Source organism: Cuculus canorus, chromosome 1 (assembly GCF_017976375.1).
Source record: "Cuculus canorus isolate bCucCan1 chromosome 1, bCucCan1.pri, whole genome shotgun sequence".
NCBI classification, from domain to species: Eukaryota; Metazoa; Chordata; class Aves; order Cuculiformes; family Cuculidae; genus Cuculus; species Cuculus canorus.
Window position 1 is genome coordinate 124,146,247 of NC_071401.1, and position 27,311 is coordinate 124,173,557.

The 27,311-nt window shown below is 46.3% G+C and overlaps 1 protein-coding gene across 1 annotated transcript; it reads left to right on the forward strand.

Annotated features, from left to right (window-relative positions):
* The first annotated feature begins 694 nt into the window (after positions 1-694).
* WDR3 (WD repeat domain 3) lies at positions 695-25,386 on the forward strand. The gene is made up of 26 exons (XM_009556822.2): positions 695-918; positions 3,012-3,221; positions 3,640-3,758; positions 5,425-5,503; positions 5,996-6,091; positions 6,539-6,649; positions 7,681-7,782; positions 7,897-7,994; positions 8,918-9,013; positions 9,340-9,570; positions 10,383-10,476; positions 11,052-11,153; positions 13,490-13,575; positions 14,024-14,159; positions 14,794-14,850; positions 15,563-15,663; positions 15,818-15,929; positions 16,043-16,177; positions 17,732-17,782; positions 18,445-18,510; positions 19,344-19,436; positions 19,994-20,041; positions 22,431-22,474; positions 22,990-23,118; positions 24,029-24,122; positions 24,729-25,386. The coding sequence occupies exons 1-26, from the start codon at positions 748-750 to the stop codon at positions 24,882-24,884; spliced, it is 2,817 nt and encodes a 938-aa protein (XP_009555117.2). The 5' UTR covers positions 695-747; the 3' UTR covers positions 24,885-25,386.
* The last annotated feature ends 1,925 nt before the right edge of the window (positions 25,387-27,311 follow it).

Here is a 27,311-nt window from a genome sequence, read left to right on the forward strand (position 1 = left end):
AACCCACGATCCTCATATTAGCCCCGCCCATCACAAATTCCTGGCCCCGCCCCGTCCCATTGCTCGGCCCCGCCCCTCCCGCGCAGCCCCGCCCCCTCCAGCCTCTTAGCCTTGCACTTATAAACTTCCGACTCCCTAAAAGCCCCGCCCCCTCTGTGTCTGGCCCCGCCCCCAGCCCTGTCCCTCTCTCAGCCCCGCCCATTACCCCCCGCCCTCAGCCTGCCCACCGAACCCAGCCCCGCCCTCCCCAACCAACGCTAGGCCCCGCCCCCAGCCCCGCCCCTCACCGCAGCCTGGCCACTCCCCTCGCCCCCGCCCCTCCGAACTCCCGGCTCCTCCAAAGCCCCGCCCCTCGCTACTCCTGGTCCTGCCACCAGCCCAGTCCCTTGCTCTCAGCCCCCCCCATCACCCAACCCGACCCCTCGCACATCGGCCTGGCCCTGCCCCTCTCCCCAGCCCCGCCTCTCGCTCTCAGCCCCGCCCACCTAACCCAGCCCCGCCCGCCCCTCCTAACGTTCGGCCCCGCCCCCAGCCCCGCCGCTCTGACAGCCTGGCTACTCCCCTCGCCCCGCCCCCTAAGAGCGCCCAGCTCCCCAAAGCCCCGCCCCCGCCACATCTGGCCCCGCCCCTATCCCCGCCCCCCGGGCTCCCTTGCCGCTGCTCCCGACTTTACTTCCGGCCGACGCACTTCCGATCTGTCGGCACGTGTGCGGGTGGCGGCGGCCCCGGCGGTCCCGGTGCCTCGCCATGGGCCTGACGCGGCAGTACTTGCGGTACGCGCCCGCCGCGCTCTTCGGGGTCGTGGGCAGCGCCAGGGGCAATGCCACCTTCGTGGGGCTGCGCGGCGAGTGGGGCCGTTGCGTGGCCGTGCCTGCCTGCGAGCATGTCTTCGTGTGGGACACGCGGAAAGGGGAGAAGGTGAGAGGGGGGCCCGGCGATGCGGGGGAGCGGGAGACGTGCGGGCTTTGGGAGCCACCTGGAGCCGCGCTGGTAGCGTCCTGGATTGAGAGCAGCAGTGGGGAGAAGGGCTTGAGGTGGTGGTGGGTGAGAAGCTGGACGTGAGCTGGCAATGTGTGCTCGCAGTCCAGGAACCAACCGTGTCCTGGGCTGCATCAAAACCAGTAACCAGTAGGGAAGAGGATTCTGCCTCTGTTCTGGTGAGACCTCACCTGGAGCTCTGCATTCAGTTCTGGAGTTCTAGTCAGGAAGGACGTGGTCCTATTGGATCGACTCCACTCCAGAGGTGGCCACGGAGATGATCCAAGGGTTGGAGAACCTCTGGTATGAGAACAGGCTGAGAGAGTTGGGGTTTTTCGGCCTGGAGAAGCGAAGGAACTGGATGGCTTTTGAGTTCCCTTCCAACCCAAACCATTCTATGATTCTTTGCTAGTGGGCTAGATTTAAGGTGAGCATTGTGTCCACAGCTTCTTCACTTTTCTCTGATCTGAGCATACCTTGTTGTCTGCTTGTATTGTGAGTCTGCAGCTCGGAGTGTCTCCTGACTGACTCTCACTTGGTACCTCAGTTGGGGAAGAGTGATTGCTGCCACAGGGATTAGAAAGCTGTTCCCTATTTACGTGGAGATTAGCAGTGGGAATGTGTGAAAGATGGGACAGGGATGTCAAGGAGTTTGTGTTTTGCCTCTAGAACTTGGTTTCCCCTTGGAAAGTTGTACCCCATAGGGGGTTTGTGAGCTGTAACTTTATAGAACTTCCCTCCTATTGGTCTCTGAAGTCATTGTAAGTGCTACTTGTCCAGTACAAACTGAGTTCAGGATATACTTTAACGGCCATTGAAGTGATGACTTCTGACACGTTTTTCTGAACTTGTTCTTAACATTCTTAAATTCCTATGTGGTCTGTGGAAAAGCAGCTCTGTTCTATAACTGAGAAAGGCTAAGTGAGTGAGGATGGTCAGGAAGAAGCTTTCAGGCATGACTCTCAAACAAGTTTCCTTGCTCTCTGACACTGAAAATACAGGGCCTGCTTTTTCTTCTGGGTTCCAGGCCTCATTCTGCACCAGTTTTTTGTTTGATGATGAGAAATTACTATCATAGTCTCATAGTATAGTTAGGGTTGGAAGGGGCCTTAAAGATCATCCAGTTCCAAACCCCCTGCCATGGGCAGGGACAGCCCACTAATTCAGGCTGCCCAAGGCCCCATCCAACCTGGCCTTGAACACCTCCAGGGATGGGGCATCCACATCCTCCCTAAGCAACCTGTGCCAGTGCCTCACCACTCTCGTGCTGAAGAAATTCTTCCTAATGTCCAGTATAAATCTGCCCCTCTCCAGTTCATACCCATTCCCCCTGGTCCTATCCCCACAAGCCTTTATGAATAGCCCCTCCCCAGCTTTCCTGTAGGCCCCCATCAGGTACTAAGAGGTCGCTCTAAGATCTCCTCAGAGCCTTCTCTTCTTCAGGCTGAACAGGTCCAACTCTCTCAGCCTGTCCTCGTAGGGAAGGTGTTCCAGCTCTCTGATCATCTCTGTAGCCTTCCTCTGGACCCTCTCCAACAGCTCCATATCCTTCTTACATTGAGAATTCTAGAACTGGACACAGTATTCCAGATGTGCTCTCAGAAGAGAGGAATAGAGGAGCAAAATCCCTTCCCTCGACCTGCTGGCCACGCTTCTTTTGATGCACCCCAGGATGCAACATGTTTGGCCTTCTGGGCTGCGAGCGCGCATTGCCGGCTCATGTCGAGTTTCTCATCGACCAGCACCCTAAGTTCTTCTCTGCAGGGCTGCTCTCAATCACATCATCCCCCATTGTGTACTGAAAACAGGGATTGCCCTGGCCCAGGTGCAATTACTTCCATTTAGCTTCTGTCTGCCTTGTAAAATGGGACTAATGACACTGTATTTGGTGCAGAAAGCTGAAAAACAAACTTCTAAAGCAGCAGAAGCACACAGATGAAAGCTCAGTAGTGTATTCTTTCTGCTGTGTAAGTATCTGGCTCTGACATGTCATTTATCAACGTTATACTTGTTTTGCTTCCTAAAAATTACAGGTTCTTATCCTCAAGGGTCTGAAGCAGGAGGTCAGTTGCCTGTGCCCCTCTCCAGATGGGTTGCACTTGGCTGTTGGGTATGAGGATGGATCCATCCGTATCTTCAGCCTCCTGAATGGAGAAGCGAATATCACTTTCAACGGACACAAGGCTGCGGTTACAGCCCTGCAGTATGACCACCTGGGTGGCCGGCTGGTGTCTGGCTCAAAGGTAGGGGTTGTGCATCTGGAGGATAGCTCTTGGTGGAAAAGGCTGACCTATACTAAAGTTTGGTATTTTATTTGGATTATGTGACCCCTGCCTATAGGCAGAAGGTGACAATGAGAGGAGTTAGGGCTGCAAGACTGCGATGGAGTCGGGAAGCCCGGTGCTGGGGGAGCAGCAGGGGCTGCAGGGCAAGAGTAGGGCACTAGTACAGCTGTTTAAGGCAAAGAAGCCAGGAATGATGGGTGCATCTGTTGATCTGAATGTACCTGCGGGGAAGGAATGACACTTGGATTAATCATCCCTGACATGCAGATTCAGAGTGAGAAAGCATGCATTCAGGTAGTCTTTTCAGTCTCATAGAGGAGGGAGATGTTTTGCAGAGAAAAATGCCAGTCCCTCAGGGATGCTCTGTCTGTTCCAGGATACAGATGTTATTGTATGGGATGTTATCAATGAGAGCGGTCTGTACCGGCTGAGAGGACACAAAGATGCTGTGACTCAAGTCCTTTTCTTGAAGGAGAAGAACCTGTTGGTCACCAGGTGAGGGAGGCCAAGTGTAGTGGTCAATCAGGAAAGCAGCAATGTTTTTACTTGTAATTTAGACACCTTAGGTGCTAGTGTTGTTTGTATTTTCCTTCTCAACTTACCACGTCTTAGACCTGTCGGCATCTTAGAATATGGTTTTGTCATGTCTACCTATTTCATGAGTCTAGAGCCTGGATCTAGATAGGTTAAGAGGAACTGAAATGGATATCCTGAAAAATAGCATTTGGGGAAAGATTTAACTTGCTGGTAAATATAGCAACTTAGAAATGTTGCAGCAAGGAATAGTGATATATATTCTTTATGTATGTTACCATTTTTGCTGTTTATTTTGGAGAATTAAGCAGACTTATGTATGTGTAATTCATGCAGAAATGACAGAAAAATTGCTTCCTAGTAAGCTGTAATTACAGGAATAATTAAAAGCTGATAGATTTTTTTTTCAGTTGGTTTTCAGTTATTCAACATGAACTGCTAGTTGACTATATCCCTTTAATAATAAACGGTTGACTCTTGCCAAATATCTGTCAGTAGTTTTAATGTGGTCTAATAGGTTGATAGAAAAGTGCACACAGTCAGCTCAGAGTAAAATGAGAACAAGTTTTTTGTGCTCCTGTTTTTATTTCAGAAAGAAAATGTAGTATTTGTTGGTTTGTAGATGATGCCTGTTTCTTAATGCAATTTCCAGTATTTGCAGGTCAGCTTTAGAAATGCTTCATAATTCTCTTAGTGGTTAAATCAAGAAAAATTATTCCTCTCTATTTTTTTTTTAATTAACAGAGTAGAGACGTTACACTATTTTTCTGGAGGTGTAAAGTTTTCCTTCCTTACTTCAAATTTTTTTTGCCCAAGCAGCTAACGGCAGTCCTTTGTGTACAGAATTTTTTGTCATGTTTTTATATATCCAATTTATAAGTACCTTTGGATCCTGTGTTACAGAAGCGATGGATTAACACTAAACGTCACTGGTAAACAGAATTTAGAGCTTGGTAATGGAACAGGTTTTACACTTTGGTTTAGTTGAAATTTATTGAGGAGAACAGGCTCTAACAAAGTTACCCAAAATAAAAAAGTATCAATTATTGAAAGGTGTGCTGAAAGAATGTCTATAAAATTCAGTTTACTTTTATTGGGCACTCTTGTAGTGTTGGGGTAACAATATAGCCAGAAATGTGTTTCCAAGGGGGTCTAATTCTAGGAGGCCTCTGAAGTACTGAAACAGCTGTAGTTCTCTGTTAGGAGGAACAATTCCAAATCACTGCTCAAAATGAAGAGATCGGCTTTTCTTGTGACCTGGTCAACGCACAGGCATGGCACAGGTTGAGAATGTGGAAAAGGGTTTTAGAAGCAGCTTTAGAACTGATTAACACTTTGCACTTATTGTTCTCACCCTAAATAAGCCAGAAAGGAGGGTGTGTGACATTGGAGCTTGCAGCTGAATGCAGAGCAGGAATACATTTTCAGTGACTTGCTGGATACCTTGCCGTACCTTTGTATTACTATACTTTGTTTTTGCGTAGCTTAATGGAATTCATTGTCTGAACAGCTGCTGTCTGATGTGTTGTGGCACATTTTAGATTTTTTTTGTATTTCTACCACTTTTCTAAGTATATGAGCTCTGGCAATCTTTCCTCATGTCTTGAGGTTTTCTTCTTTGTTCCAGCGGCAAAGACACATTGGTGAAATGGTGGCATCTAGACACCCAGCACTGCTTCAAAACTCTGGTTGGACACCGTGCTGAGGTAATGAGGATGTGTGGGGAGCTCTTGAGGTAGAAGGACTTTGGGTTACGTGTCATGGCTCACTTTGTGCTTTTCCTGCTCTCAGAAGTTGTAAACTAGCACTGTAATGATATGTTTTGCTTGTCATCAGGCTTTAGGGATGAGCAAATGATAAATTTCAAGACTTTCCAGAGCTGTTGTCAACATGCAGTGGGTGACAGTTCCACGACAGATATCCCCAGAGGAGGTCCTGACTAGATCCAGTCTCTTGCCGTTTAAATGGAATCATAGAATCACTAGATTGGAAAAGACCTTTGAGGTCATCAAGCCAAACCTGTCCACTGCTAAATCATATCCCTAAGCACTTCATCTACTTGTCTTTTAAATAATTCCAGGAATGGGGACTCAACCACCTCCCTGGGCAGGGGAAATAAATCAGTTAAAAATGTTCTGCTGTTATTATCATAGTTAAAGGAGCCATGACCCAATTCCCTGTATTGTGTCTCTGGACAGGTTTGGGGGATGGCTTTAATATCCGAGGAGAAACGCCTGATCACTGGGAGTGCTGACAGTGAGCTGAGGGTGTGGGATATCACGTACATCCAAGAGGTAAGATATTCCCTCTGTAACTTCTTACAGTCTTACCCATCTTCTTGTCTTTGAACTAAGATGGGACTTGAACTTGTTAAATCTGATTGATGCTCTGGGGAAGAAAGCCAAAGCAATGCCTTTGCTGCTTGAGGGGTTCAGAAAGAGCTTTTGGAATAGACTGCTCTTTTCTGTATTTTGAGCTTTCAAATGAAGCTGTGAGTGCTTCCTGAACAGATTTCCAGAGTGCGTCAGATCTTACAGCTAGAGAAAACATCTTTTGTGTGGGTAATAGCAGGGGAGGACATGGGGTGTTTGGTGCCTACAGGCATGCTGTAGGTCACTCCTTTGTTGGAGTCTATGCTAGCCGCTTGTTCTTTCAGAGAAATGAAATGTAAGGAAGAAAGAAACCAAGACTGTAACTCTTGTGGTTTAAGGTACTCCTTAGTTTTTTTTGTTCCTGAACAGGTAAAAGACCCTGATGAGCCAGAATCCAAGAAGACCAAAGGATCTTCACTGGAAGCAGAAGAAAACACTGAAGAGGACGAGACCCTAGAGTTGGATGAGCATCCTGAGGAAGTAAGTTTGGTTTTCCGTGCTGTCTGTGGGATGGTGTATGTAACAGTATTTGTGTGGTGTAGCTTGTGGAGCCACCAGGAGTTCTAGAGTAGCTCACATGTTGCTCCTCTGTATTGTGTTTGTGCCCCAAGTATCATACTTAGCTTGCTAGGGAAAATATGGTAGTTCTTGTCTTGCTTCATAACATCTTCCTCAGCAGCCATTGCTGCCTCGTCTATCTGAAAAACATAAGCAGAAATACATGTGCCAAAACACGAATGTGTTAGTCTCCACTGAAAGCTTTTTGTTTGCCTTCTCTTTGGGGAGCACTAACAAATGTTTAAATTTGACAGTGCTAACAGAGCTCTTTCGTCAAACAACTCGGGAATAAAATAGTTTCTAGCTGGTTGGCAGCTGCTGAATTCAGCGCTGAGTCTCAGCTTTTCAGGTCACTAGCAGAAAAGCTGAGAGGTCAGAGTTGCACTATAAAGAAATATGGTGTGAGATTTGATTGCAGAAAGCCATTCCCTGTTGTGCTGGTGGTGGAGACTTTACTGAGTCTTTCTTTCTGGTGGAACTTTCTGGCATTCTCTTCAGATTTCAGACTGTTTTTATGGTAGATACCTGATCTTGTTGAATACTTTTCCAACTTCATCTCCAGAGGATTTCTCTGTCTTCAGCTACCTGTTTAAGAGTTTCTGTTCTCACCTTCTCTGTCTCTTCTGAGGGAGTAACTGAACTCAGCTGCCTTTGTAGCATAAAAGTTAATTTCTGTCTCTTAAATGGCTATGGTTTGTCAAAAAAGTTATTCTTCCACTGAGTCTGTCAATGATTATTTTCACCTAAAATGCAATAAAGCGTAGGGAGATAAACCTGTAGCTCACACAAATGCTTGTTTTTTGCCTAGATTGTCTTTGCTAGCTCTTCTGGTAGGACCTTGTAAGTTCATTTCTCACTCTTTTCCTCCTTACTTCCCTTGCCAGTAGGTTTTTAAGTTTGCTTCAGAAGATGACTTGACCTTTCAGACCAAAGTTGTTGTTCTTTCTCTGTAGCGTATCATAAAGTGCAGCAAAGTTGGTTCCATCATGCGGGAAGGGAGAGACCGAGTAGTTTCTCTTGCCACAGACCGAACAGGCAAGATTTTGGCCTGCCATGTAAGTAATGGGGTGCTCTGCTATTGGATTGTAGAGGAGGCTGTTGGAGATCTTGGGTAATTTCTGTAAAGGCCAGTCAGGGCTTTTCTACCTTTGACTTTGCTCTGTTTCTAGGGAACAGATGCTGTTCTGGAAGTATTCACTGTCCTTTCTGAAGAGGAAGTCCAAAAGAAACTGGAAAAGAAAATGAAGAAAGCAAAGAAAAAAAACAAGTAAGCAGTCTTTTGAATGCTGTGTCCAGAAAACATTTAGAAAAGCCCTTCAGCAGCATGTCACAGTGCTTGAACTCCAAGCTACTGGTCAATTGTGTCTGTGCTAGCTGTTGTGTTTTGGGGTTGTTGTTCCTGTTCATCCTTGGTGCTTGTCTGAGCAACACTGCTCCCAGAGACTAAGGAAATACCTTTCTTTGTGAGTTTTCCCCCTGAAAAAACCCAAATATGTATGAAAGAGTTGACATAAAATGGGTTTTTCAGAGCTATTCACTGCTACCTGACATTCATGTTTGTACTCTTTGGTATGTAAGCGTGTAAATATGGATGTCAAAGTGTAAATTAGGACGTAACAGGAATGAATTTCATCTGAGAAGTTGAGTGACTCTGATATTTCATGTTTTACAGCAGGCATAGATACAGATAAGAGTTTTCTTAATGTTTGCTTTGGGTTAAGTGTCCCTTTGAGTATCCTGGTAATTAACAGGTGCCTCACAACAGCCCTTAGAGGTCTGCCTCCAGGGTAGAAACTGAAGCACAGGGCATGTAAATCTGGAGGTGTGTTTTGACAGTGGCTGAGGACTTTCGATGAGTAGTAGGAGATAAGCAGAAGCTCATCTCTCTCTCAAACACAGCTTTCTGTTGGTTTGTTTTCTTTTGTGTCCGTATTTCTAATGTGCTTTGTTCAAGTGCTTAGGCTCCAGAGGAGGTTGTCTTTTTTTAGGACGGTTTCTTTTTAGTAGTCTGCACGTCAGCATGAACTTCACTGTTTCACTCTGTTCTTAAATATAGTTCACATGGCTGGACAAGAGGGTATTTGTTTTCAGCAGGCTAAGTGGTTTCCTTGTGTTATTCTCTGTCTCTGTGTTAGTTTGTGTCGGCTATGCTGGGTTATTTGACTCTCCTCCATTATCTGACATTTCTAGACAGAACTCTGAAGAGGATCCTGAACAGAGCGTGGAGCTGAGCCTGCAGGAGGAGATTCAACGGATCACTAACATCAAAGCTTCTTCTAAAATCAAGTGAGTGGAAAGCCTACTATAGAGGCTGAGCTGTGGTTACGCAGCTGCTAGGAGAGAGCTCTGCACAGCTCAGTACAGGGACGGGTGGAAGAAGTTTCCTCAATATCTCTTCAGCTTGGAGCTAGGGAGAGGCCTACCATAATCTCTAGTCCATCCCTATCTCTTCTGCGAGGGATCCCCTTCCTCACCTCCGTGGCTTAGCGTGCACTTGCTTGTGCAAGCATTCTGTGTATATACCTCTTTCTCTGTTGTTCTTGATATTTATTCTCTCCTACCTTTTGTTTTATTGCCCCTGTGTACAGCTCTGATTTTGTCTAATCAAACAGGTCATTTGATTTGATTCTCTCTCCGAAAGGAGAGCTGAAGATCGTACTGCTGCTCCAGAACAACATCATTGAGTCATACAACCTGAACCTGTCAGCACAAGTCCCGCAGGCTGTCCATGCATCCAAGATAACAATCGGAGGCCACCGCAGTGATGTCAGGACGCTGGCTTTTAGCTCTGACAATATTGCCATTCTCTCAGCATCTGCAGAGTCTGTAAAGATTTGGAACAGGTACATGGTCCAGTTGTGTCGGTCCCCTCTGTGCTATGTGTGTCAGTGATCCCAGAGCTCAGGGATGCTGCATTTAGAGAGGCAGTGATAAGGAAGAGGAGATGATAAAATAGTGAATGAAGTAAAGGAAGTAAAAAGAAAAGTGTTCGACTCTTTTCCTTATTAGGGGACTTGAGAAGCTATAGAGCTAAAAGTGCCTAATTAACTCATGGACTTTGATACTGTAAAGCAGCACTAATGCTAAATTTAGTGTCAGGTATGGAAAAACAAATGTCTAAACATAAGTCCTACGTAGCAGTCTGGTATAGACTGTATTTTGTTGGAGTATTTTCCTTTGTAATAAGAGGTACCAACTGTTACTCTAAACTGGCTGCCACCTGTTCTTTAGGGAAGATGTGGGTTTCTTGGCATCTTACCTGAAGGATCTAGTATTAGACTGAGTAGGCTGCTGTTTTGATCTGGAGTGTTGTCCCAGTGTTTCCTGAGTGGTGCTGAAGCTCTGTTTCTTTGGTGCATGCTGTCTTATACTCCTCCCTGCCCTCATGAACAACAGTGCTGTTTGAAAGCAGGAGCTCTGCCCTTGCTTATAACAGCAATAAGTCATGATGGTGGACTACTTAATGGCATTTTTATTATAGACAATGTTCTTAGCAGTTATGCAGGGTAGCATTTGGGTCATGGGATAGTGGTGGATATCTTCTGGCCCCAGCTGAAAAAAAACAGCTGCGGTCAAAGGCCATTCTGGAGCATTTCTCACTCTGGGCTGGATTTTCTGTGTAATAAGAGGTTTTAGGCTCTATCTTTGTCCACAGATCAACCTTGCAGTGCATCCGGACAATGGACTGTGAATATGCGCTCTGCTCACTCTTTGTCCCAGGAGATCGACAGGTCATTGTTGGCACCAAGGTAAATAGTGCCCTTCTACACTTTGATGCCTTGCAGAAAATGCGTTGCGTGTCCTGACCTGGAGCACTCTTAGGTGCAAAACCCTCTTGACCCTTCTGCTCTGTTCTCAGAGTCCTCATGTAGCTCAAGCTGGATAGCTGGGGAGAACTTTGAGAAGTCCCCGATGGAGATAAACAGTTTGGATGTCTGTGTCCAACAGCCGTCTAATGAAACTGGCTGTCCAGGAGATGGGTAGCAGGGTTGCTGTTCCACTAAGAGCTGTTAAGGCCTGGCGGGGCTGAGCTGGTGCTGCTCAGAGAAGTGTCCAGCCCAGAGCCCCACAAATGGAGCCAGGGCTCCTCTTGGCTGTCAGCAGGACCTTGGTCACTGCTGGTGTCTCAGCCTATGGTAGCTCAGACCTTTTGTCTCTGGGCTCTGCTTTGAGCTGTATTTCTCTGTCATTTCTGGGACACGTCCCTAGCACCTCAGGTTCAGGTATCTTTGCACATGTAATTAATTCTTCGTAAGGTGTTCCTGGAGTATGTCATGAAGCCGAAGGGGCTGGTTTGTCCTCTGAGATGTTTCTTTCTCCCCAGACAGGGAAGCTGCAGCTGTATGACCTGGCTTCTGGAAGTCTGATGGAGGCACTTAATGCTCATGATGGGGCAGTGTGGTCCATTGCTCTTTCACCAGACCAGGTAACTGTCACCCTTTAAGTGTCATCTGTTCCACATCTTTTCGCGTTGCTCTTCTCTGTGGTGCTGTGTTTGTACTACTGATGGGAGCATGGGAACCTCTAATCTTGGGAGGCAGAGGGTGCATTTAAGAACTTTAGCTGTGGATGCATGTACAGCTTGATGAGAGATTTAGTTGTTTGGCACACGATAATGAATATTGGGGTGAGTGGAGCCATCTTCATCACCTCATTTTGGCTTCCGCACAATTGAAAAGACTCAGATGTCCCTGGTGGAGTCCGTGGGTGCAGCAATACATATCTTGTGGATGTGTTCCAGCTGTGGAGAGCATCAGCCCCTTGTAACCTGCTGCAGTGACCTATTATACTCCTTGTTAAATTTGCTGCTTCTTTGTCTGCTAGATTAAGGGTCTCTTTAACATAGTGATGGTTTTAGTTTGTGTTGCACTCCTGCTGAGTGACCCAGTTGCCCACTCCACCTACTGATGATACCAGGCTAAACTTCTGTCCCTGAAAGATGTGTTTTCTAGGCTCTTAATTGTTTTCCTAGTACTTTATAAGTTACTGAAGTCTGTTTTGCTGGTGGCCCCAGGATCTGGGTGTGCTGTGTGATAAGAATTACACCTGTGCCAAAGGCACCAGCGCCTTTTGAATCTATCCAAGGACCGACTTAGCTCTTTTGGTGGTAGCTCCGCAGTGAGAATGTGTAGTCAGATAATAATCCACTGTGTTCCTCAAAGCTCATTTTGGGGCACTGCTTCACAGCAGGGATATGTGTGGAGCTTAGATCCTTGCTTCTGAACATATAAATTTATGCTTTGGTTCTGTTTGGGGACTCTCTTTCAGATAGATTTAATAGCTGTGACAACGAATAAGTGTATTTATTTGGTTACTTCATAGAATAATAGAACGGTTTGGGTCGGAAGGGACCTTAAAGATCATCCAGTTCCAACCCCCTTGCCATGGGCAGGGACATCCCACTAGATCAGGCTGCCCAAGGCCCCATCCAACATGGCGTTGAACACCTGCAGGAATGGGGCATCCACAGCTTCCCTGGGCAATCTGTGCCTGTGCCTCCCCACCCTCATTGTAAAGAATTTCTTCCTAATGTCTAGTCTAAATCTTCCCCTCTCCAATTTATAGCCATTCCCACTACTCCATTTCAACATACTCAGTTTTCTTACTTTGTTTAATGGAAACTGCAATTACTTGTTACTTCTGTTGATCACACTCACAGTTACCAGACCTGTCTGTTTGCTCTGTCTGAATTATGGTGTTACATTAGTTTCTGCCTGGATCTCCCTCAGCATTTCTGAAGTTGCTGGGAAAGGACATTGACAGTTTAGAAAGTACCTTATTCTGCTCTCTTTGATTCTGGGGTTCTGAACCATTGATTTATAGATGTCTGACCTAGGTAGCTGCTTTTTGACAGCCCAGTGAGTTTTTGTAGCAGTTTTCTTCAATTTCTTGTAATGTGATTATGGTATGTGGCTTTTCCCTGAGCCCAGCAGTTGAGAAATGTTTACTGAACCCATAGTTACTGAGCATTGCTGTTTAATAGTTCTCATATTTCCCTCTAGAAATGAGCCAGTATTACTGCATTTTTTATGTTCCAATTTTACATGCATGCGCAAGCACACACACAGACACCCACTCTTGTTCCCTTTCTTTTTAACCCAACTTCCCTGGCTGTAGAAATGTACTTGTCTTTTACTCCTTGCATCAGTTTTTCTCCTTTACCACAGGTCAAGTTCATATTGGTTTCTGGAAACTTCCACTTTTTTGTGTTTGTTGTGTATACCTTTTTTATTTTCCTCACATAGTCATGTTGCACTAGAAGTTGTGTTGCTTTTAATGTAATCAAAACCTTGGCAAGTAATAACCTGCCTGGGATTCATTCACTTCACTGGTGAAAACATACAGGACAGATTTTACCCTTGTTCTTAATATTAAAGGGTTTGGTTGAACTACTCTTCTTTTAGAAGCCTGTGCTTGTGGAGTGTGGTGAAGGGTGTGCAATCCAATAAGAGTGAGAGTGTCAACTTGCCTGTAAAACACATGCATTTCATTACCTACAGCTGAGATGACTGCTTTCAGTTCCAACATTTCAGCTGATGTATTGATTTACATTTGGAATCTCTGATTTAGACCTGCCTGCCAGAGCTTTTAAAATTGTTTTTGCTCCTGGTAGTGTCCTCTTAATCATTAATGCTGTGGGAATGGGGGGTATTTCAAAACCCTCCTTAAGTGTTGGCAGTTCCTTGTCTGTAGAATTTCGCTGTAACTCTTGAGTTATAGTGAAACTGGTTTCACTATAATTTTGGTTTTTTTCCCCTGCAGCATGGCTTTGTGACAGGAGGTGCTGATAAATGTGTCAAGTTCTGGGAGTTTGAATTTGTGAAGGATGAGAGCAGTGCTCAGAAAAGGTGAGAAGAAACCCCATTGTAGATTGCATTTAGCTGCAGTTTCTCTCCTCTTTGATGGATGCTTTGGCCTTTGCTGTGCACTGTAAGAAGCACACATGACATGCATGTAGAACACATGGAGAAGAGTGTGAGTTCAGTGCTGTTTTGTGAAGGTCTGAGTTTAGCTGGGGAAGGGCATTGGCCACATTCTGGTCCCTTGGTATGCTGTGTTAGCCTCTAATCACAGCATGGGCATTCACTGCTAAATTGACTGCTTAAATGATCTGAAGCTTATCGGCTTGCAATGCCATGCTTATTTCCAGTCCGGTCTTGCTCAAGTCCTCATGAGGACTAATGCTACGTGTTAGAATTAACTTGCTTTCACAGAGTGCAGTGGGGGAGTTGTATTCACACCTCTTCTCAACTTGTTGTTTGGGATAACAATTGTTTTTTTTCCCCTTGTTGCCAGGCTCTCCATGAAACACGTGCGTGTCTTGCAGCTGGATGAGGATGTTCTCTGTGTGCGGTACAGTCCCAACCAGAAACTGCTGGCTGTCTCCTTACTGGATTGCACTGTGAAGATTTTCTACGTAGACACTCTCAAGGTACATGACTAAATGGGCTGTGAGGCTGTGCAGGGAGTGGTGCAATTGTAGCCTGAAAGATCAGGAATATATACAAGAAGTCATACTTATTGCAGGACACCAGTAAGAATCAAAGAATCATTTTTCATCTAGAAAGTGTTGTCAAACAGCAAGGTGGCAAGGTCCACTCTAAACCTTGTGGGCATGAGGCTACTGCAGAGCTGCGAGGCTTTGTAAGGGGTGAGAATGGATGAATCACACATGGCATTAAATAGAGTGTAGTGGAGGCAGAGCCTGGGGGAGGAGAGTCTTCCTTGTGAGCGGTGTGTGGTGGTTTTGCAAGCCATGTATTAACACGGGAATGACATAAGACAGACCTAGCATTGGCACATAGGCAGAGAAGTGGATATTAAACTCCATATGCAGTGGTGATCAGCACCGGAGTTAGATCGGCTTGCTTGGGTGCTTCCACCCTCATCTTGGGTCTGCCGCCTTGGCCCAGCTGCTTAGCTGTGTTTGGGGCAAAATGAAAGTGGGGCAGTGCTAGAAAGGTAGAGCTCCTGAGGCAGAGCAAGAACTAACTAGCCTGGAGCTTGAGATTTTTTGCATATATCTACTCAGCATGTCTAACTGAGACACCTTTCTTCTGCTTCAGTTTTTCCTCTCTCTGTATGGACACAAGCTGCCAGTGCTCTGTATGGACATCTCCTATGTAAGTACCATAAGATTGGGCATGTGCTGAAAGTGGGACTGTGGTGATATTGATGACTGAGAACCTCTGCTGACAGCAAGGGCCTCTAGGGTAATGCTTTTTTGTCATCTCCTTGCTCCTGACTTAGTCAGTAGTTTCTTGATGGGATGCAGCAAGCCTCTCTTCTTGATCCCACATTCTGTGGGATCCAGAAGATTCTGCTGGGGCCACGGATTAGCAATTGTGACAGAACTGACCAGGGCATTTTGAAAGTGAGTGGAAACCAAAATGCTGCAGGGGTCCCCTGCGCTCATCTTCAGACGTACAGCCTGCTTTCTGCTCAAGATACTCTGCTGAAGCATGAGTGAAGTCTAACTTCTTCATTAGTGGGAGCAGAGGGCAGGTGCTGAGGTGGAGCAACCTCTTCATGGCTGCTTGTGCTTAATCTGCATCTTGCTCTGGGCTGTTCCTGGAATGAGACTCTTTGGAAGCCTCATTGCCAAGGTTTAGTTAAGGTCTTAAATACCTGCAGAGGTTCAGAAAAGTGACAGGATGCTATGCCAGTACCACGAATGTGGACTACCCTGGTGAGAGGAAGTGGAAGTATGAGAGGGGCCTGTTTTGGGAACTAGGGAGCTGCCCTCTCAGCACTGCTTAGTTGTTGGTTTGGCAGAGATTTCTCATGGGGCGGTCAGCCAGCTACCCACACCCTTATCTTTGTGTTCCTCTGTAGGACGGGACTCTAATTGCAACTGGCTCTGCTGACAGGAACGTGAAGATCTGGGGCTTGGATTTCGGCGACTGTCACCGCTCTCTCTTTGCCCATGATGACAGGTCAGTCAAATCCTACAGCATCCTTGGGCTGTGGGCTGTCTTATCCCTAAGGTGTTGTGATCCAGCACTGACCCTTTTGTCCAGCATAGAGTGGGGTGGGGGCAGATCTGCAGTATTCTACAGGTGGGTGAATTTGAGCCTTTTTTCCTGCCAGTGTGATGTATCTGCAGTTTGTGGCGAAATCGCATCTCTTCTTCACAGCTGGGAAGGACAGCAAGATTAAGCAGTGGGATGCAGATAAATTTGAGCACATCCAGACGCTGGAGGTAGGAAGATTTGGAGACTGTTGAAAGGAAGCATTACCCATGCATGAGCAGCACTTCTCTTGGGCTGGGAGCTGAGTGGTGTTCATGTCTTACATCTTCTGTCTTCCACGCAGGGGCATCACCAGGAGGTGTGGTGTTTGGCGCTCAGTCCCAATGGAGACTATGTGGTGTCGGCATCCCATGACAAGTCGCTGCGCCTCTGGGGAAGGACAAGGGAGCCGCTTGTTTTGGAAGACGAGAGGGAGATGGTGAGAGTTGAATCCTTGCTGCCAAAGACAACTTCCAGACTTGTTTTCTTCCTAGCAGGCAGATTCCTTATTTTTCACTGTAGAGAAGCCTGGCTCCATGCCTGGCAGACTTGCTCATTACTAACTGCAGTGTGGTGGTGAGGTGTCCAGTGCTGATTGGCATCTTTTGTGTGATGGGACTGTTGCTCTGAGCTGCCTGGGGACAGTACCACAGATGATGCTGGTGCTCTCCTGTCTGTACTGCACTGCAGATGCCTGGGTAATTTGCGCTCTGGTTTTCTTCTGTCCTGCTTCCCAGACTTCTTTGTAGCTGTGGTTTTCCACAAGTCTGGCTGCCTTCTTCGTGTATCTCTTAATTCTCTTGTGCTCCTTTCAGCTCAAGTGTGCTTTGGAGGCAGTTTGCAGGTGCCTGTGGTAGAGTGATGGAGTGCACTGCTCCTGCTAAATGCAGTTTATGTCTTGGTTTCCGTTTTTCAGCTGTGAGAGGTCTGTTCTGTCCCATTAGCAGGCCCCAGAGCTCAGGGATGCCAGAAGCAGCTCTTACTCCATTTGAGCATGTATTTTGAGGAATCATAGCCTCGCAGAAGGACTCTGGTGGGAGGGAAACTCGAGGAGGGGTCTTTAGTCAAACCACTTGCTCACTGCAGGATAACCCTGAAGCTGTATCAGACTTGTCTTGATACATAAACATCTCCAAGGAAGGAGATTTTCCAGGCTATCTGAGCACCTGCTGAATCACTGTTGGGGATGGTGTATGCATTTGTTTCACATATCCAGTTGGAAACTCCCTTGGAACAATTTGCAACTGTTGTTTTTAAACTGTATCCCTCAGAGGAGTCTGTCTCCTTCTCTGCTTCTTAAAGCAGTCCTCAAACCACAGAAGGAGGGTGTAGAAACCTGCAGAAGCAGGAGTGAATGAGAAACCTGCAAGAAATGTGCAGGTTTTTTTGTCTCAGCCTTTTTGCAAACTGCTGAGGTGACCTGTGGGCAGCATCTGGATGCCCAGTGATTGGTGTGCTACAAATGATGGTGCTAAAAGGAGAGACAGAGACAACTTCTGTTCCAGGTGCCAGAAAAGTGTGTTTTGGGTCAAGTTTGAGTAACAAGGTGGGCGTGAATACACGTGAATACACGTGAATTACATCGTGATGGGGCCCTATTCATATGAGAGGAGGCCTTTTTCTCTTGTAGGCTAGGACAGCCCTGAGACTTTTCTAAACTTATTTCTTCTGTGCTGTGTGCCAGGTGGAAGGTCTGGTGCTGAATTACTTTTGTTTCTGCCTCAGCTTAGTGGGCTGTCTAGAGTTGTTCCTGCATCCAAAGCAGAGACCTTGATGTCTTTTTGTCTGGGAGATTCCAGATTTCTCCGTGGGGCTGGGAGTGGGGACAAATTGGAATTTTCACTGTGGTTTTCATGTCTACTGACTTGTCCTGATTTTGCAATGGGCTGCATGAAGCTGCAGGCTCACTCACTTAACCAGTCGAGAAGGTACTTGTATGCTTGCTTGGTGCCTGCTCACCTGTATTAATAGGTTGTGTTCTCATCCACTGTAGCAACGAGAAGCTGAATATGAAGAGAGCGTGGCGAAGGAAGAGCAGCCTGTGGTGAGTTGTACTGTCTGTGTGTCGGTCAGACTGTACAAAGTTTGGACTGATGATTTCTGCCGAAGGCATAGAAGAGGGTGTAGAGAAGACTGATAGTTTTCTTCCTTCACGAAGGAGGTGCATGGAGGAAGGTGCTGCTGAAGCTGTGGTGGTCCCACGGTGCAGTTCACTTCAGTACTTCCTACAGACAACTTCAAGAGAATATGTGGAGCCACCCATACTGCTACACAGTAGTTGTGGATGCTGAAACCTTGCTGTGCTGTTGCCCATCCTATCTCCCCAGTTCACGTCCACACCAGCTCTTTACCAAGGCTGGGCTGCCTTCTGGCAGCAGGTCCCTGTAGCGCAGGACAGGTTAGGGAATCCTGACCCCTATTCTCAGGTGCTTGGGTTGTGTTGCCGATCATTTTGACTCTGATCTGATCACTTGACCTCTTCTGGCAGAACAAGCGCTGAGTTTACCTTCCTCCCAGAGCTCAATGTTAGCACAGTGCCTCTGTTCCTGAGGAATAGCTACGCGCTTGGGAAATACTGTATTTCCCTGGATAAATGACCAGTTTATGGAATGGGACTGATGTTTTTTCTTAATATGGACTGTGATAAGATGCAGGGCATGTCTATCAGCTGCTGAAGGAGGGAGCTGCAAACTCTGTGTTTTGTAGGTGGCTGGAGAGACGCAAGGAGAGACAGGGCTGGCAGGAAAGAAGACTATTGAAACCATCAAAGCGGTAAGATTGTGTGTGTCTGCCAGTGTTTCTTTTTACCTTATCAGTCTCTCAAGGAGGGGTTCTGCCACAAGGTCAGAGCATCATTCTGAAGAGGAGTAACCTGTGCTGTCACGTAAGGGCAGAATTGCCTGCAAGAGCACTCTGTCTCCATGGCCAACAGGGGAAGTTCTGACTCTGGAGAGTCACCCACCAGAATTATCTCCCCCTGACATGTCTCCAGGGAAGAGGGGTGAGGTTCCTCTTCAGGCTGCAGCTTTTTTTGCCCATGACATGTGGGACAGAAAGGGCTGCTTGCCCTTTGGGGTTTGCACAAGCACAAGGCAGCTGGATGCTCTCTAGGCATCAGAGCTCTCCCTGAAGAGCTGTCCTATTCCTTGGGCATGTGTGGAAGGTGGAAATTTATTGCAGTGCAGGAGGTGTACCAGGAAGGTGTCGGGGTGGGTAATTTCGTGACCCCAGATTTCAACAGTCTGATGCTCTTGTAAATACAGAGGAAATCCTTGGTCTGAATAGTCAAAATGGCCTGACCTTGTCCTGTGCCTTGAAGGGGTACTGCTTGCTTGGGGTGTAGTTCAATGTCAAGGCAACAACTGAAGCTGCAGCAGAGAGCGCCTAGGGCAGCGAGGGGAATGTGGATGTGATTGCCATCTTCAGGACATGATTGACCCACTCAGAGTAGTGATGTAGTCTGGAATAGTGGTTACCTGTCTATGGGAGATGTCCTGTAATGCTCCGTGTCAGCTGTCTTGCTTCTCTTTCCACTTGTCCAGTTGGATATGAGCTTTGTTTTGCCTTGTTTGATTTTACTGGTGTTCCCTTCTTGTGTTGCACAGGCTGAGCGGATCATGGAAGCTATTGAGCTGTATAGAGAGGAGACGGCAAAACTAAAAGAACACAAGGCCATATGCAAAGCTGCAGGAAAAGAGGTAAAAGACTGAGGAATGTAACAATCCCAAGGTGTTAGGTGTATCCTTCCAGCTCTGTCATCTGGCTGGAAATGCTCTGCACACAGATAAAATTGGGACAGTTGGAAATAGCAGAGATTTACTGAAATCTTTTGGAGAACAAGGTGGCACTGTGCTCTTGGGCATGGTTAGTGGTGTGTTCTTTCCAACAACCTTCACATTTCAAGTCACCATAGGAGGTAGGTTTTGTTCCTGGGAGAGCATGCTGTTACAAATTCATCCCAAAGCCTATTCTTTGCCTTCATCTCAACACCCTTTGCTAAATAAGGGTGTAAGTGGGAAAAATGACAATTAAGAAGTTGAAGAAAATTCCTACATGTTTGACTTAGTCATGTACATCTGAGAACGAGACTGGTGGCTGCAAATGAGGCCTTCACTGACATTCTGGGGGGGTGGAAGTGTGGGAATTGCAGAAGACACTTTGTAAAAGCTCTGTTCTATTTGGGTTAAAGTTTTCACTGGGAATATGCATTTGTACAAACACACCTGCTCCATTCTAAACCATTCTGTGTCTCCAGGTTCCCTTTGCTGCCAATCCCATCCTCCGTGCCTATGGAAATATTACAGTAAGTGGAATGGCCAGGCCACGCGCTGGGGGCTGTTCTTAGCTGGAGTGGGGCTGTTGGTGCTGGCTGAGCTGAAACACTAGGTGGCTGTGGGGAGGGAGGACTCTGTCCTCCTGTGTATTGCTAACCCTGAGGTACAGATGAGCATCAGAAGGTCCAGAGAAAGGCCACTAAGATAATCAGAGGACTAGGAATCCTACCATACAAAGTAAGGGTGAGAGAACTGGGTTTGTTCAGCCTTTAGAGGAGAAAGCCTAGGGGAGACCTAGTTATCATGTTCCCATTTTTAAAAGGTGGCTTTCAAGAGAATGGAGGCTCCCATTTTACAAAGAGTAATGTGGAAAAGACAAGGGGTAATGGGTATAAGTTGTTCCTGGAGAGATTCCAGTTGGATCCCATAAGAAAATTTTTCACCGTGAGAGCAGTTAAACATTGGAATAATCTCCCCCAGGAGGTGATGTATTCATCTATGCTGTACGCTTTTAAGGTTCAGCTTGACTGGGTGCTGGACCATCTCATTTAAACTGTAGATCACCTAAAAAGGTTGGACCAGATGATCCTTGAGGTCCCTTCCAGCCTGGCATTCTGTGACTACTTGGTTCAACTTGAAATAAAAACTCAGCAAGCATTTTGCTTGTGCAAAGTGAACACTGTTTGGGGGTTTTGTGTGTTTGTTTATTTTAACATCTTATGTGTGTGTTACAAAAGCTTAACCCCATCAGGGTTAAACCTGTTGGTAGCCATGACTTAATTCAGTGCCTTATGAGCTGGCAGTTTACAGTATTCCCCAGGATATGGGAAATGCTAGTTCAAACCTTTCTTGTGTCTAAGGGCACGTCTTCTTGGAGGCTGCAGTTGCCATGCTATAGCATATTCCTGAGCAGCTGTGTTGTCTTAAACAATACCAGAGCATCCACCGGAATGGGTAATTGAGAACGCATGTCACTGTGTCCCCTACCATGTGACGCTGGTAAACACTTAGCTAGAGCCGTTCTCTCCCTTCCTTTGTCAATACAGGCATATTTAATGGCAAGCTGAATAGATTGAAGAGAGGTAAATGAAATCCTATGGCTTAGTGGCTAGCAGTTCCTGTGAAGGTGGGTGATGTTTGATTGAATCCCACTGTACAAGGAAGGGAATGCAAACCTGTATCTGAAGTTCTCAAAGAATGTCCCAAGTGCTAGGGTGCTGGGTGAAATCATAGCTGCAACATATGAACTGTCGTGTTGCATGGTGAACTGACCACGATGAGCATTCAGTATGTCAGACAGTGAACAAAAATGCACTAACAGTCTCTTGTTTCTTGGGACAGACTCTGCTTGTCCCAGCATACCTCCTGTATTACCTTGACTCAAGCAGCAGGGGCTGGAAGCGCATGAAGGTTTCCTGACCCTAAATTGCTGCCTGTGCAGCTGTAATCATAGCAGGGCAGCTCTAAGCGAGGCAGAGTCTGTGTTGTAGCCACCCAGGTATATTTGTGGCATCGGTGCAGCGGTTACTGATGCTTTTTTGCTAAATAATTTGCAAAAGAAAATTCCATGTGGTAGTTAAATGTCCAGGTATTGCAGGGTCAGAGCCGGTGCCTTTACCCACTTATGTCATACCAGTACATGACAGTTTTCACTAAATTCTGAGAGTTTTTGGCTATATAGAATACATGCGTACATGTATGAATTTCATTGATAAATGAAAGTCCAGTACTCTGAGTAGGTTAGTTTTAGTTTTCCTGGTTCATGCCAATGTATAGTCCTAGATTGCATTTTTAATTACTCTTAGGAAGATCCTTGTTTTTTATTCTCCCATTTTCTGAAGAGTAGTATGTCAATGCCAGGTGAAACTGCCTTTTGTCTTCCTTCTAGCTACTTGTAATCACCTTTCCAGACTTTCTGTCCCTTCCTCTATATGATTATAGGTATATGCATTTATAAGTTAAATAGACTGAGCAGAAGTGAATGAAATCTTGTGGCTTAGTAGTTCAGCATTTTGGTGCTTTCCAGATAAACAGGAGTAGCAGGAATTATGTCTTTGAGAGGTAAATTTTTATGTATGATTTGGCAGTGTCACCAAGTTTTTTTGTCCAGTTTGTACAAGATCCATTGAACTGAATATGAGATAATTTAGCTGGTTGGATGTAAATGAGACTTTTCACAACATTATTCACCAGTTTAGAGTATCCTGAGAAGGCTGTGATTATGTTTAGTGGAGGGAGAACTTCCCAGACTGGCAGCTGATTGAAGCTGAAGCAGTTTCCTTTTTGTTATATGCAGCTTGATCTGTGCTCACAATACTTGAATTGTGTGTTTTTAACTGGGTGAAGTGCACCTTAAGGCACGTGTTAGTCTTGGAATGTTTCATGATATGCAGAGTTGATGTCTTGCCTCTGTTACAGCCTTCTGCGTACGTGCTAGAAGTTTTCAAGAAGGTCAAGTCAAGGTGAGTCCCAAGAGCTTTATTGCTGAACACCGTTTGTGATTGAGTAATGGATTTTTGGGCCTAGGACTGGCTGGGGTCCTGAGATGGTCTCTCCTGCTGGGTCTGGGCAGTGCTGGAAAATCTGGAGTTACTATCCCTGTCAGACTCTTTTGGAGCATGCATGGAACTGGGGAATGGAAGTTGCACATTCCATGGGGAGTGTCGGATGAAGCTTGTGTATGTGGGTTGGCTGCTTGGAGATGCACATGTATGTGAACAGCAGCTTGGGGATGCTGAGGAGGCAAGATTGTGTGCCTGCTCCCTGTGGCAGGAGATGTCTGCTGGCCTGGGCGCTAAGTCTGTGTGGCTGCACTGTCCCTTGAGGGCAGTGACAGAGCAGCCGTGATGAATGCTTAGCACAACTTTTGGACCAGAGCCTTCCTGTACGACAGTGTTTCCTGCTCATCTGTAGCAGTGCAGTTGCTGCACTGTAGCAGGCTGAGACTAACATGTCTGTCCCTTTGCTTTCTCCTCAGTGAGCTGGAAGAATCTCTCCTGGTGCTGCCCTTCTCCTATGTCCCTGACCTGCTCAGACTCTTCAATGAATATATTCACCTGGGTTCAGATGTTGAACTCTTGTGCCGAGCTCTCCTCTTCCTGCTCAAGTGAGTCTTTCATCTGCCCAGACGTATCTGCTAGACTTATTTCTGTTGCTGTTGCTGTCCAGAACCAGGACCTGGAAAGCCCTAACAGGCCTTGATCAGCAGTGGACCTGCCAGTTCCTCTGGGCTCCTCATGCTGATGCATATCATGAGCTCGTGCCAGTGCGGTGAGCAGAGAGGAACCCCTTACTCCTGTGCCATGAGTCAGTGCTTTGGGACAGCACAGAGCTGGGAATATACTCTGTCTCCTGGAGCTGCAAAGATGACTTTGCTTGGCAAGAATGCACATAGCATAAGTGTGGGGAAAATTTGGCTTTCTCATATGTCTGAAGCTTTGGGAAGCGTCCTTGGGAATAAAGGTGCAGCCCACAGCGAATGGTGCATGGAAATGGATTGATCAGGTGCAGAGCAGTGATATGCCAAGATAGGGTTGCTGGTCCTAGTCCCCTAAATCTCACTGGTATGAAAGATCCTGTGTCAAGGCTGAAATAGCTTTTTTGGCTGGCACCAAGCCTATGCCCTCAGAGAGACCTTCTCCTTGAACCACTGTATGTTAGAGAATCTTCAGAAAATAGCTTTTCCAGATATATTTGCCCATGCCTGTGAGGCCCTGGCACAGGTTGCCCAGGGAAGTTGTGGCTGTCCCCTCCCTGGAAGTGTTCAAGGCCAGGCTGGCTGAGGCTTTGAGCAGCCTGATCCAGTGGGAGGTGTCCCTGCCCCTGGCAGGAAGGTTGTAACTGGATGATCTTTAAGATCCCTTCCCATCCACACCATTCTATGATATACAGCTGGTCTGTGGAGGCCTAATTTAAGAAAAATTCTATGTCTAGAAGATACTGAAGCTCAGGAGAAGGGGCTCTCTGATGTTTCTAAGAACAGTGCTGCAATGCATCACTGCCTGCTTTGTTCCTAGGATACATTTTGGGCAGATCACAAGCAACCACATGCTGGTGACAGTGATAGAAGATTTGAAGAAAACCACCATATCCAGAGTCAGCGAGGCCCGGGTGAGTGTGATCCCCTTTTCCAGGATCTGGAATAACAGGATGCTCCAATGTCTGGGAGCGTGTACTGTCTGTCATGTCCAGTGGGGAAGTTAGTTGGAGGTCTGAGCCCATTTCACCTCCTTCTGTGCAAATAGGCTGTCTTTTCTTTATGTTCTTCTTCATGTGAGACTACCCAGTGATGAGCCTGCACTTGGGCTCCTTCCCTCGTTTACTCTTGGTTTTCCTTGATGTATTTGGGCTTTGGCTTGCTTGTTTCTAAATACATAGGAGGTAAATAAATTCTCTGTTTCTTTTGAGCTTTTCTGTGGGCTACTAGTCTGTCACTGCAGACACTGCATCTTCCCAGAGGTAACTTCAGGTGCCTGCCAGCAACTTGTCTTTCAGAAAAGACAGTGCATGATAACTGCTCTTGAGAGAACTGTGGGGAACAGAGGGCAGGACTGACTGTTCCCCTGATCAGATGAAGTTTACATTTCAATAATGTTGCTTTATTTAAATCTGTGGGTTGTCTTCCTTTCATTATTTCTCAGTAGAGGGTGGCCAGTGCAGGACCCCTAAACAAGCTTGAGATGCCCTTAACAGTGTGGTGCTGCTCTGTCTCTACAGGACGTGCTGGGATTCAACATGGCAGGGCTCCAGTACCTAAAAAGGGAGATTGAGGCCAAGGATGAAGTGACCTTTTTTGCTGATGCTACTGACCGTTTTGAGGAGAAAAAGAGGAAGAGGAAAAAGAAAGAGAAGATGGTTCTTGCAGTACTCTAGCATTTGCTGCCCAAGATCCAGAGCACTTGGATAATGCGTGATGTCAGTGCCAACCATAGAAGTGTTCTTGTGCCTGAACATCTGTGATGATGTTTAGTGGCTGGGACAAAGTCTGTCCCCTCCCCATGTGATATAACCCGGCATGTAACCCCAGCTCAGAACAGTTATCTCTTTAGTCTGCTGCATTTGTACTGTTTCTGAGTTGGCTGTCAAAGGTACATGCTTTTCCTCCAGCTCAGTAGGAACGGAACTGATTTCTCCTGCTGCAGAAGTCAGCTCATTCTGGCAGTGTTCTGGCTGAAATGGAGTGAATGCAGCACATGGACTGCTCATGGGACCATGCCCTATCCAGGGAAGGCAGATGGAAAGATTTCCTGCTGTTTTGACACCTGCTGGTGGTTTGTGGCAGCGTGTAGAGCCTCTGGGCAAAGCTGCCCGACTCCTGCCAGTGTGAGAGCTCGGTCTGCAGCCACTCATGGCTGCACTCTATTAAAAGACATATATAAATATGCTTTATAAGAGAACTTTGTTCATGGAGTTTTGTCTTGCTGTTTCTCTAGTGAAGCCTCAACTTCCTTCCCCTGTGTGTCAGTTCTCAAAGATATTTTTTCCAGAGAATAAAATTGTGGGAGCAGCTGAAAGGGCTGTTGTCCGGGATTGTGCTGTTGGGAAACTGAGCATGAGAAATGTGGGTTGTTTGCATTGTACTTGCTCCAGTTTTTAGAAACTGCACTGAATTGTTGCAGTGTTGCAGTGTTGTACTTGTCCTAAAGTGATTTATTTTCATGGCAGGGCCAGTGGGGCAGGAGAAAGTCTCTGCTGTTGGTTATTACTTTTTAGTACATGCAGTGGTTTTTACCAGTCATCACAGGCTTGGTGGATGTGGTGGGGCTGCTTCTGGGTACTTTGCTGACTGTTGGACTTAAGAGGTCTGACCTCGGTCTTCAAATCTGGACTTGTAACTTGAGCTTCATATGGATTTTTAATTGCATCCCAGTTGTTAATGGCTGCAGTCTTTGACTTAGGTTCTCTATTACTAGTGGTTCTGCACAAGGCAAGCAGTTTGTCAGTCTTTTGGCAGCACATCAGGTATAATAACCACACCTCTTAGAATAACTGGTGTTAGTAAATAACTGTCAGGAGGCTGATGGTTCACTTGCTTCTTCAGACTGGGTAATTTACAGCAGCACTTCATGTTCCAGTTCCAAGAGAGGGGTCTGGAACAGCAGTCTTCATATGACTCTGCCGGTTCTTTCTGGGTACCTCTATGATTTTGTACTTGTCCAGATGTGGATGAAACTTGTCATCAAACATCTCCACTTAAACATGCCTCTATCCTGTCCCACCCTATTCCTTTATTCCTCCCAAAGAGGACCATCATAAGTGTGAAGGAGAGGAGGCACTGTAAGATGAGGAATTGTGTTGGTAAGGTCAGTTGATGTCTTCTATCCATGTCAGCTGCTCTTGAAAACTGCTTGCCTGCTGGGAATATAAAGGAAGTGTCACAAATGGAGTGGTGGCTCCTGACACCACAGTGCGCCTCAAGCAGGGATGACTGAGGAGAGAGATACTAAAATGAGGTACCAAAAGGGGAAGACTGACTCTTACAACTCTGTGTAATATGCTCTGTTTACCTTAATGCCAAGGTGATAAATATGATGGAACCTAAGGAATGAGCTGCTGTTTGATCTTCTGGGAAGCCTGGGAGAAAAGCCATGACCACAAGTGCACATGAATTGGGGACTGATTTCAAGGATGTAGATGGTGACTTGAGGTGCAGAGTCATCTCATGATGATGACAGATGTCTCCTTTGATCTAAGTTAGAGGAGGTAGAATTCCCTCACCTCTGCCTTGTTGCTGACCCTGGAGTTTGGGAAGAATCCTTGGAAGAAAAGGTCCTTGAGGTGGTGGAAAGTGGTTGTCCTCTCTCTGTAGGTGGTGATACAGGCTTTCCCATTGATTTTTGTATCCCTTGTGACCAGTCCACACTGGCAATATTTTGCCTCAGTGCTTAGAATGCACCAGACATAGGACTCTTGGCTCTGTCTGCAGAAAAATGAATACCATTAGGGCAGAAGTCAGCACAGTCAGTAGGAAAATCATTGGCATTGGAGAATCTTTGATCAAGTTTTGCACTGCTTCTTGCGGTGTTTTTTTGTGGGTAGGGCTTAACCGGCTGGGTATCTGTTTCAGCAGCTTCCTCGGCTGGTTTTCAGCCTGGGATAACAGGTCAAATGTGGCTTGAAGAGTTGATGGACAGATAGTGGGGTAGTGGAAAACACCAGCGCAGTCCTCTGCTACTGAGGGAGCTCAGCATATGCTTTAAATGGAAGAGGTCTATCCTTTGCCAACAATCCACTGATATATCAGAATTCTGATTTCTTTGGGTATGTCAGCTTGCCTTTTTTTCAGTTGAAATTCCCTGG